We start from the raw sequence: 12,732 nt of genomic DNA on the forward strand, positions 1-12,732 counted from the left end.
TCTGTGGTGCAACCTGACAGTGTGCTTTCCAAGGTGCTTCTGTGGATGTTTGTAAAAGTCATTGAAGATGTGCCAAATTTTGTCAGTCACAGCAGCAAGTGGAGGTGTTGGTGTACTTTCTTGGTTGTCGCATCTATTAGGTATGTTACAAAACTTACCTTCAGCGGCGCTGCAGTTCTGCTACTGCCCGTGTGCGCGACTTTGGCGCCTTTGAGAGGGGGGCGGGTTTAAAATGCGATTTTTTTGCAGCCTATTCAAATCGTTCTCTGCCAGGCTGTTTAGTTGCTAAAGAAAAATCGCTTAGACTGCCGTTTTATTAAAATTAGCGCTGGATAATTTAATTGTTGGAGTAAAATTAAAATCATCTTCAAATGCTGTCAATGCCGACAACGAGACGGATCTCACGTAGGGGACAAGGCAAGTTATGCCGTTTATTTTTTCATATAAACTTGCTTCTTAGGATGCCTTTAATCAAAATTTCACGTTGCGAAAAGTAATTATGTAAATATACGAACCGGCAGTGTTTTTCCTGTCGATATGGGGTTTAAATTCACTCCAACTGCAACGTTCCAAACCAGCGCGTTCCACAAAATCCCACTAGCAAGATGATTTAAATGCCCATTCATTTACAGGAATTAAACACTAAATTCCTTCCATTTGGCCTATAAATTCATGACTGATATTTAAAAATCATGTTATATTGTGAATTCTTGTGTGAATGCTATTTGGACACTTAGGCTTTTTAAAAATGTTAACCTTTTCTTAAGAAATGGATAGATGTTTATATCTAGTAATTGAATTTTGTAATTAGCTACAATTGGGCAACTAACTATATGCTTTAATTTCAGGTCATCCAAGTAACATTGTTTCATATTTGTTTCAGAATGCTTCAATCTATAATAACTGAACATTTCATTCAGTTCTCTTAATTTTTAAGAAAGTTATGGGCTTTTGACTGTCCTTGATCACAGCTTTTGTGTTAAGTCAATGGAAAAGCTATAGGCAACAAGATGCTAATTTCCGAGTATGAAAATGGCCATAACTTTTTTATTACTGAAGATATGAAAGTGAATTAGGTGTCAAATTAAACTTTTTTTGCTTTATCTGATGGGATAAATTGCAGACTTGATTTTTAAATCTCAAAATTTTGTAACATAGCTACATCTATGTGGTTGGTTCACAACAAATCATGGTGATATTATCACCAAGGAACGTGAAGTTTTCAACCATTTTCACATCCGCACCATTGATGCTGATTGGGGCATGTACTCCACCATGCTTCCTGAAGTCAATAACTAGCTCCTTCATCTTGCTGACATTGAGGGAGTGGTTATTGTCCTGTCACAATGTCACTAAGTTCTCCTTCCTATACTCCGTGCTGAATCATCCCAACCAGAATCTACCCTAAACTATCAATTCTGTGTAAAGTTAATGGTATATTTTCTTCTTACAGTGGGGATGAGCATTTCAAAACAGGCAGAGAAACCTCAGGAGTCGACCTGTCAGCTGCAAGTCTCTGGTTCGAGAAACTGGGAAAACATCCCATACTTTTGCAAGAGGTAATTGTAACGATTGAATCAATCACTCTGCACCTGAAAAGAACAGCACGGTAACAGGCCTTTATCCCAACCCATCCATAGCGACCAAGATGCCCCAACTAAGCTCATCCCATTCATCCATGTTTAGTCCATATTCCTCTAAACCTTTCCTATCCATGTTTCTATCCAAATGTATTTTTAATGTTATTATTATAGCAGACTTCACTACATCCTCTGGTAACTCGTTCCATATACCCTCCTCACTCTGTATCAAAACATTGCCCCTCAGGTTTCAATTAAACCTTTCCACTCTTAGCTTAAACTGATGTCTTCGAGTTCTTGATTCTTATACCCTGCGCAAAAGTCTGTGCATTCACCCTATCTATTCCCTCATGATTTTATACCCCTTTATAAGATTATCCATCAGCGTTACACACTCCAAGGAATAAAATCCCAGCCTACTCAGCCTTTCCCTATAGCTCAGGCCATCAAGTCCTGGCAAAATCAATTTAAATCTTCTCTGCACTCTTTCCAGCTAATAGCATCTTCCTATTAGCAGGGTGATCAAATTTGAACACAATACTCCAAGTGCAGCCTCACCATTATCTTGCACAACTCTAATATGACATTCCAACTTATTTTCCCATCTCCAGTTTATTCCCCACCCCACCTCTACTTTCAGTCTGAAGAAGGGTTCTGACCCAAAACATCACCTTTTCTTTTTCTCCAGAGTTGCTGTATGACCCGCTGAGTTACACCATCATTTCGTGTCTATCTTCTATAACCAATGTGTGTGTTGGAAGGAATTGCAGATGCTGGTTTAAACCGAAGATAGACACAAAAAAACGGATTAGCTCAGCGTGTCAGACAGCATCTCTAGAGAAAACAAATAAGTGACGTTTCGGGTTGACACCCTTCTTCGGACTGGTGTGAAGAAGGGTCTCGACCCGAAATGTCACCTACTTCTTTTCTCCAGAGATGCTGCCTGACCCACTGAATTACTCCAGTATTTTGTGTCTATTTTCAATTCCATGACTGACGAAGGCCAACGTGCCAAAAACCTTCTACACTACCCTATCTACCTGTGACACCATTTTCAGTGAACTATATACTTGAGCTCCTCGACTCTTCTGTTCTTTACGGATCAACATCAACTTTTGTATGAATTTTGTAAGAACATTTTCTTGAATCACGTTGCTATATAAATATATATTATTTTTAACGATGATACATTAATCATACTCATTGATTTTTAGGTCACGACCACAGTGGAGGAAATTCTAATTCCCTCCTTGACCAAGTCTCCTGCTGGTGTGGAAGCTCTTCGAGTCTATCTTGTTCTGCCAGAACTCCTAGATATCCAGATGGAGGAGAACAACTCAGTGAAACTTGCAGGTCTTCTGAGTACAGCCATAGTGGCTCTGGAAGAAAGCCAACTGCAGATACTTGGTATGAGCACAAGGAATTCTCCCAACACAATGTGTGGCCCAGGAAATGTTGATGCGTGGTTATCCCGTATTTGGAGTATTGCATGCAGTTCTGGTCGCCCCATTACAGGAAAGATGTGGAGACTTTGGAGAGGGTGTAGAGGAGGTTTACCAGAATACTGCATGGATTAGGCGGTATTAGCTACAAGGAGAGGTTGGACGGATTGTTTGGCGTCAAAGGTTTACGGGGAGAAGGCGGGAGAATGAGGGAGAAACGATCAGCCATGATCGAATGGCGGAGCAGACAGTGGGCAGAATGGCCTTATTTATGGTCTTATGGTTTTCTCTGGAGCTTCGGAGGCTGAGGTGAGACTTTAGAGATACAGTGTGGAAACAGGCCCTTCAGCCACCGAGTCCACCCCGACCAACAATCACCCCATAGACTAGCACTATTGTACACACTAGGGACACTTTACAGACTTACAAACTTACAAACCTGTACGTCTTTGGAGTGTGGGAGGAAACCGGAGCACCGGGAGAAACCCATGAAGAAACCACTGGGAGAACGTACTGTGTAAGCTCCGCAGATACGATGTTTAAGCGGCTTTTAATAGGCACATGGATATGCAGGAAATGGAGAGATGTAGATCATGCGCAGGCAGATGAGGTTAGTTTATTTTAGCATCATGTTCGGCACAGACATTGCAGGTTGAAGGGCCTGTTGCTGTGCTGTCCCTTTCTATTTTCTATGCAAGAATAAAATGTGTGGATGCTGGAATTCTGACATTAAACAGAAACAGTGTAGCACTCTCCAGAGGGATTCAGAGAGAATTTTGTGTTTAACGTACCCAAATCTGGCTTACATGTGAGGCCCAGTTGCCCTCTTCATTGTGGCACAGATAGGAACAGACACAAAGAACATCTCTTAGAGCAAGAGATGAATTTCTCCAACAAGTCAGGTTATTCATGGCCTCAACAGTACGCATTGAAAAACAACCTGAGAGAATCCAAAGTGTTTCAAAGATTCGCAGCACCCACAGCATTTTTATATTCTCACAACACAATGGCTACATGTGCATATTACACCTATGGATCAATTGATCAATGTCTGCAGCCTTTCATCTTTGTTTTTCCCCAATGTTATCTGTTTATTCTATTTATTGGTGTCAGAGGTTATGGGGAGAAGGCAGGAGAATGGGGTTAGGAGGGAGAGATAGATCAGCCATGATTGAATGGCGGAGTAGACGTGATGGGCCGAATGGCCTAATTCTATTCCTATCACTTATGTTCTTATGATCCTATTGCCACGTGTACAGAGATACAGTGAAAAGCTTGTTCTGCACGTTATCCAACCAAACCATACCTCATGTGTAGGAAGGAATTGCAGATGCTGGTTTAAATCGAAGGTAGACACAAAATGCTGGAGTAACTCAGCGGGTCAGGCAGCGTCTCTGGAGAGAAGAAATGGGTGACGTTTCGGGTCGAGACCCTTCTTCAGACCATACCTTACATTAGTACAATAGATCCTCTTGTGGAACAGCACACAGTTGCCCAGTTCTGGCACGATCTTGTAACCCCAAGTCACTGAGATGTCCGATCTGCTGCTGTCTGTCTGTCTGTTATCTTTAACCTCCTGTGTCCTGTTACTGGATAAAACATTCTTCCATTTATCGAACAAATGGATGCCATAAAGGACACCTCTATTTCCCAATTAGTTATTGTCCTCAGCCTGGTTTAAAACTTCCAATGTTTATTTTACGTTTAGTTCACTATGTTGTGGAATCTAACCACCTGATGAATCTATTCATTGCCACTCCTAACATCCTGTTCACTATGTTGGCCTCTTTTCCCATCATGCTACCGCAGTATGTAACCTTTTGGATTAAACATATTACAAACTATTCATCTTCAATTTTACCTTCCGAGGTGAACTCAGTGCGGCACGGTGGTGCAGCGGTAGAGTTGCTGCATTACAGCGCCAGAGACCCGGGTTCCATCCCGACTACATGCAAACTCTACCCCAACAGCACCCAAGGTCATGATCGAACCCAGATCTCCAGCTCTGTGAGGCAGCAACTCTACTAGCTACTGTGGAGCCCTTGATATGAACCTTACTGACCTGTTCTTTGTTTTTAACCAGAATCGTGGTGGAGTAGCCTCAATGAATTTTTTTTCAACAAACTGGTGAATTTGTACAGAAGTGCATCGCACTTCCTTCTTCAGGGGACCTCTAGCAAGCAAGAGACATTTCCTAAAGAACTTCACAGTTGTCTATCTATTTTGCAGAGGCTTTTTAGGGTAAGTTCAAGCACTGTGAGTGTTTTACTCTCATCTCTATCCATCTCGGGTCCAAAACTACTAATCTCATTGAGAAACCAGATTGCACAGGACAAAATTAGCATCATCATGTAAGAGGTGACACAGTGACACAGCAGTAGAGCTGCTGCATCACAGCACCAGAGACCCAGGTTCAATCCTGACCTCGGGTGCTGTCTTTTTGTGGAATTTGTACGTTTTTCCTGTGACCATGTGGGTTTCATCCGGGTGCTCCAGTTTCCTCCACATCCCCAAAATGTGTGGATTTGGAGGTTAATTGGCCTCTGTAAATTATCCCCTGCTGTGCAGGGAGTGGATGAGAAAGTGGCTTAACATAGATCTAGTGTGAATGGGTGATCAATGACTGGCGTGGACTCAGTGGGTGGAAGGGCCTGGTTCCATGCTGCATCTTTGAACTAAACTAAAGTATAGATCCCTTCGATGAAGGGACTTAATGGATGTGAAAGGCCAAACACAGGCAAATGGAACTGGTGTAGATGAGGCGCTCTCTCTCCCTCTCCCTCTCCCTCTCCCTCTCCCTCTCCCTCTCCCTCTCCCTCTCCCTCTCCCTCTCCCTCTCCCTCTCCCTCTCCCTCTCCCTCCCCCTCCCCCTCTCCCTCTCCAGTTTCCTCTCACATCCCAAAGACGTGCAGGTTTGTAGGTTAATTGGCTTCTGTAAATTGTCCCTAGTGTGTAGGATAGAACTAGTGCACGGGGTGAACATTGATCGGTGCAGATTCAGTGAGCGGAAGGGCCTGTTTCCACACTGTATCTCTAAACTAGTTTAGACTAAACTAACTAAACTATTTTCATTGATAAATTCCATTGATTGTGAAGTTGTTTTGGTAAAGATTGTTGAAAGTTAAACCAGGAGACTCATGTCTTACCTTAAAATAGTTTGTTTATTTATTCATGGTGTGAGGACTTCGCTGGGAATGGTGATTTTTACTGTCCATGGCTGGGCCACTGAGTAAAGGAGGATTTAAATCAAACTAATCAGACTAGAGTCACATATATCAGGAGAACAGATTCCCCCCCCCCCCCCCCCTCCGAGAGTATTAATATGCCAGAAGGATTTTTACAACAATCCACTAAGATTAGAGCATAGAACATAGAACACAGAGTGGGACTCTTCAGCCTATAATGTCTGGGCCGAACATGATGCCGTTAAACTAACGTCCTCTGCCTGCATGCGATCCATATCTCTCCTTTCCTTGCATATCTATGCGCCTATTTAAAAGCCTCTTCATCACCACTATCGTATCTGCCTCCATCACCACCCATGGCAGTGTGTTCCAGGCACCCACCTGTGTAAAAAAACTTACCCCACATATCTCCTTTAAATTCTGCCCCTCTCACCTTAAAGCTGTGCCCTCTAATCTTTGGCATTACCACCTTGGGGAAAAAAGTTCTGACTGTCTACTCTATCGATGCCTCTCATAACTATATATACTTCTAACAGGTCTCTTAATAGCCTTTGACACTCCAGAGAAAGCATTCCAAGTTTGTTCAACCTGTCATTGTAGCAAATACCCTCTAATCCAGGTAACATTCTGGTATACCTCCTCCACACCCTCTTCAAAGCCTCCACATCCTTGCAAACAATGTTCCAAATGCAGCCTCAACGCAGTCCTTCCTATAAAGTAGCAACATGACTTCCTGATGCTTATACACAAAGCCCCAACCAATGAAGGCAACCATGCCATATGCCTTCTTTACCACTCAATCAACCTCTGTTGCAACTTTCAGGGAGCTATCGCCTTGGACTCCCAAGTTCCCTCTGGACATCAATGCTTCAAAGGGTTTTGCAAATCCTCACCTTTGCTCGGATTAAACGCCATCTGCCATTTCTCCGCCAATTTCTGCAGTTGATATATATCCCGCTGTATATTTTGACAGCGTTCATCACCATCTCTGAAACCGGGTCCGCGCCGACCAGCAATCTCCGCATATTAACACTATCCTACACACACTAGGGACTATTTTTACATTTACCAAGCCAATTTACCTACATACCTGTACGTCTTTGGGGTGTGGGAGGAAATCGAAGATCTTGGAAAAAACCTAAGCTGAATGTACAAACTCCGTATAGATAGCACCCATAGTCGGGATCGAACCTGGGTCTCCGGCGCTGCAATCACTGTAAGGGAGCAATTCTACCGCTGCACCACCGCTGCCCAAGGTACTTTATTTACTTGAATTGAATTTCCTTATCTACCTAGGTGGGGTATGAATTTATATCTTTTGAATCAATGATGCAGAGCTCAGGACTCTAGTCGAAATAGATTACTGGTACTTTTAATTCATTAAATGCCATTTAATACAATGGTTATATAACCATTACTGAATAGTCATTGAGTTATGCAGCATTGAAGCAGGCCCTTCGGCCCAACATACCCATGCCAACCAAGATGCAACACCTACACTCGTCCCACCTGCCCACATTTGGCTCTATTCCTCTAAACCTTTCCTATCCATGTCCAAATGTCTTTTAAATGTTTTTATAGTACCTGCCTCAACTACCTCCTCTGGCAGCACGTTCCATATACCCACCACCCTCTGAGTGAAAACGATACTTCTCAGTTTTTTATTAACTCTTTCCCCTCTCACCCTAAAACTGTCTTCTTATTCTTGATATCCCTATTCTGGTTCAAAGACCTGCATTTACCCTATCTATTCCCCTCATGATTTTATACACCTCAATAACATCACCCCTCATCCTCCTGTGCTCCAAGTAATAAAGTCCTAGCCTACCCAACCTCTCCCTTTAGCTCAGGCCCTCAAGTCCTGGCAACATCCTCATAAATCCTCTCTGCACCCTTTCCAGCTTGACAACATCTTTCATACAGCAGGATGACCAAAACTCAAAAGGAACTCAAAATGCACCTCTTGATGTCAACATTAGCATGGGGTTCACCAAGGGCCTACTGAAGATAATCTAATTGCACGCTTTACAAAAGTTATTTAAAATGTTAATAAAGTAAGAGTTTTTATTTCTCTGTTCACAGGTCAATTCCACCAGAAAGCCTAAATACCAGGAGAACAAATTCTACATCTGTGCACAAGAAGTTTTTGGTGACACACGTGTCTACTGTGTGAGTTCAGATAACTGATGCCCAATATTTATTCCTATATATCGGCGTTTCTAGGAGTGGATTCCTGTATATTGGCAAGACCAAGCACAGATTGGGCGATCGTTTCACTGAACACCTACGCTCAGTCCGCCTTGGCCTTTGTGATCTCCCGGTTGCCAAACACTTTAACTCCCCCTCCCATTCCCACACTGACCTTTCTGTTCTGGAGCTCCTCCATTGTCAGAACGAGGCTAAAAGCAAATTGGAGGAACAGCACTTCATGTTTTGCTTGGGAAGCTTACAACCCAGCGGTATGAGTCTGATTTCTCTAATTTCAGGTAACCCTTGCATTCCCTCTCTCTTCCCTCCCCTCCCCCCCCTTCCCACCCTAGTCTTCCTACTAGTTTCACCGTCAGCCTGCTTAATTTCACCATTCATATCCCCTCATTATCAGCTTTTCCACAGCCAACAATGGACCATTGTGGGCTCCACCTTTCCTTGATCATCAATGCTGGCTTTGATTTGTTCTTTTAATACTTTTCATTAATTTGTTCTTTGTACCTTTTCATATCTCTAGTTTCCCTCTCCCCTGGGTCTCAGTCTGAAGAAGGGTCTCAATCCGAAACGTCACCAATTCCTTTTCTCCAGAGATGCTGCCTGACCCGTTGGGTTACTCCAGCATTTTGTTTCTGTGTTTGGTGTAACCCAGCATCTGCAGTTCCTTCCTACACACTTTATTTCAGATCTCTTCAATACAGCACTTTGAACGAGTTATAAACATTAAGTTAAAGCGAAAAGAACGTACAAATTTACTTGAGGAACTCAGTGGGGCAGACAGTGTCTATGGTGGGAGACATAAGGAACTGCAGATGCTGGAATCTTGAGTAAAAAAAACAAATTGAAGGAGCTCAGCACGTCACTGCCCCTTCCCCTCCCTATCCCTACCAGTTATGTCCTCTCAACTCCATCAATCATCAATCGCCATCAAAACATCATCTATGCAATAAAAATAAACTGTAAATGCTGGTTTATGCCAATGATAGACACAAAGTACTGGAGTAACTCAGTGAGTCAGGCAGCATCTCTGGAGAAAATGGATATGTGACATTTTTTGACTGGAAGCAAGTAAAGACCAGGACAAATCAACCCCGGCAACAGATGACCTCAGGCAGGGAGGTTCCCTGATAGGCTGATTGTTGGCTAGAGACGGTGTGATCGCAAAAGGGATACATCGTTGTGAAGTGTGGAACTGGTTAACTGAGTATAGGAGGAGGAAGGTGGGGAGGAGAGGATCAGGGCGGTGGTGGAGTGTTTGTAGAAAGTACCTAAAATTTTGAGAATTCAACATTCATACCATTAAGTTGTAAGCTACTCAAGCTAAATGTGAGATGCTGTTCCCCCAATTTAAGTGTGAACTGTCTTGGGCAATGGAGGTGGCCCTGGACAGAAAGGTCAGTGTGGGAATGGGAAGGGGAGTCCAAATATTTGGCAACTGGGAGGGAGCTGATGCGGGAGCTGAACGCCTCGACGTGGAGGGCCGAACGCCGCCGGCTGCGGGACTCAAGACCATCCCGTCAACGTGGGGGCTCGAGGCCCCCGACTAAGTAAGAACAACAAGAGAAGGACTTGGAACTTTATTTTCGCCTTCTATCACAGTGAGGAATGTGTAGGAGTCACTGTGCTGGATGTTTATGTTAAAATGTGTTTTCTGAGTCTGTTGCTTTTTTAAATTGTATGACTGACCTGGCCAGTGAATTTCACTACACCAATTGGTGTATGTGACAATAAATGAACTTTTGAACTTAAGATCCAGTGCTTCTTAAACGATTTCAGTATCATTCACCCTTGAGTCTTTATCACTAAATTTCATTCGCCCTTGACTATATTTTCCTGTGTTATTTGGTAATTTTCATCTCCTTCTCCCTTGTGTATAATATCTGAATAAATTAAATCATTCACCCTCGATTCACCCCTCTAGTTTAATTCACCCCAAAATAATTTCATTCATCCTTGGGTGAACCATTCACCAGTTTAAGAAGCACTGGTATAAACGATGACAGTCAAAATCACAAATATTAATGAAAAAGTACAAATCTCACTTGTTAATTTCCTTTTTTTCCCACAGAAAGCATTGTTAGAACTAATTCCCTACCCTTGTATTTTTAACATGGAAACCAAAGTTAAGATTTTCAAGACAATCTGTCAGCTGAGTATTTGTGTAAGTCTTATTCTATTGATCTGTTTACAGTATAATTAAAGGTTTTTCATTAGATTGTTCAGAAAAAAAATTCTAATGTTGTTTTATTTTTTGCAGAATGAGAATATCACTGATTACAGTATAATATTGGGCAATATTAACAGCACTAATGCATATGCTGAGATTATCAATGTATCTGCTGGTTTAGAAATGGATGCATGTACTGAAAACATTGTTGCTTCTGCTGGAGATACTGTTACATCCACCGGGATAATTGAGGCTTCTGCTGGAGATACTGATACATCTACCGGGATCGTTGAGGCTTCTGCTGGAGATACTGATACATCTACTGGGATTGTTGAAGCATCAGCTGAAGATACCGATACATCTACTGGAATCATAGAAGTCTCAAATGAGACCACAGAAATACCTACAAGGGAAATTGAAGCCTCAACTGGGAATCCTAATGTATCTGCTGGGATCATTGATCTCTCAGCTGGAAACACTGATGCATCAAATAGTATTCTTGATGCTTCCAGTGCAAACATTGAAGTCTCTATGCAGAACAGTACATTCACAGAGATTGATCATAGTTTGGAATTTGATATTTCTACCAGTGTAACTGACGAATCTATCGGGATTGTTGATGCCCCACAGAGGAACACTGATGGCCCTACTCAGATCAATGATGTCTTGACTGCAAGCACTGAGACATCCACTGAGAACACTGAGATATCTACTGGGATGATTGAAATCTCAGCTGGAGATAATGAGAGCACTGAAACATCGACTGGGAACACTGAGACATGTGCCAGGATGAATGATGTACCAAATGGGAACTCCGAAACAGCTACTGAGATACCTACTGGGATAATTGAAATCTCAACTGGGATCAGTGATTCACTTACTGAGATAATTGAAATCTCAGCTGGAGATAATGGGAGCACTGGAACATCGACTGGGAACACCGAGGCATCTACTGGGAGCACTGAAACATCCACTGGGAACGCTGAGGCATCTACTGGGATAATTGAAATCTCAGCTGGAGATAATGGGAGCACTGAAACATCGACTGGGAACACTGAGACATGTGCTGCGAACATTGAAACATCCACTGGGAACACTGAGGCATCTACTGGGAGCACTGAAACATCTACTGGGATGATTGAGATTTCTATACGGAACCCAGAACCATTGACCGAAATCATGGATACATCTGCCAGGACTGTTGAGACGTCTACTGGTAACACTAATGACTCGAATGGGATCGTTCCTGCCCCTGCACTAAGCCTTGAGTTATCTGGTGAGATCGACATGAACTCCAATGTGGACGATTTTGAATATGATTCGACTGCTGAAGTGGACTTAGGGGAGGATGACGGTGACTATGACTATTTTGGATATGATGACTATGACGACGAACTGGAAGCGACAATTCATTATATGATTTTAAATTGTAGCAGCTATTTTCTACTTATCAACAGAACAGAGATCCTTCAAAACACATTGACACAACTACGATCCAAAAATGCAACTGCATTGCGTGACTATTTTCGGGTAAAATATGCATTTTTTTGTAAAAATCACATTTTTATTTTTGTTTTCTGGGAGCTTGATGTGTGTAAATCGATCTCCCTCCTGCTTACATAACAATTGACTTTACTTAAAAATAAGTTTAAGATTCCCTACGGTACTAATAAAATAAAAGGAGGTTTACAAGAATGATCCTAGGAATAATTTGGTTAACATATGATAAGCGTTTGACGGCACTGGCTCATACCTGCTGGAGTTTAAGAAGTATGAGGGGGGACCTCATTGAAACTTATCTAATACTGAAAGGCCTGGACAGAGTGGATGTGGAGAGAATGTTTCCACTAGTGGGAGAGTCTAGGACCAGAGGGCACAGCCTCAGAATAAAAGGACGTACCTTTAGAAAGGAGATGAGGAGGAATTTCTTTAGTCAGAGGGTGGTGAATCTGTGGAACTCATTGCCACAGACAATTGTGGAGGCCAAGTCAATGGATATGTTTAAGGCAAAGATTGACAGATTCTTGATTAGTAAGGGTGTCACAGGTTATGGGGAGAAGGCAGGAGAATGGGGTTGAGAAAGAAAGATAGATCAGCCATGATTGAATGGCAGAGTAGACATGATGGGCCAAATGGCCCAATTCTGCTCCAAG

The 12,732-nt window shown here is 42.5% G+C and overlaps 1 protein-coding gene across 1 annotated transcript in view; it reads left to right on the top strand.

Moving 5' to 3' along the window:
- The window catches only part of LOC116979175 (probable E3 ubiquitin-protein ligase HERC4), a 75,443-nt gene that overhangs the window by 31,149 nt on the left and 31,562 nt on the right, over nt 1-12,732 (top strand). Inside the window, exons 11-13 of the mRNA XM_033030752.1 lie at nt 1,454-1,559; nt 8,290-8,376; nt 10,670-12,109. Of these exons, the coding sequence (XP_032886643.1) occupies nt 1,454-1,559; nt 8,290-8,376; nt 10,670-12,109 (1,633 nt within the window). The remainder of the gene's footprint in view (nt 1-1,453; nt 1,560-8,289; nt 8,377-10,669; nt 12,110-12,732) is intronic.

The sequence above is a fragment of the Amblyraja radiata genome, chromosome 1 (assembly GCF_010909765.2).
Source record: "Amblyraja radiata isolate CabotCenter1 chromosome 1, sAmbRad1.1.pri, whole genome shotgun sequence".
Classification (NCBI taxonomy): Eukaryota; Metazoa; Chordata; class Chondrichthyes; order Rajiformes; family Rajidae; genus Amblyraja; species Amblyraja radiata.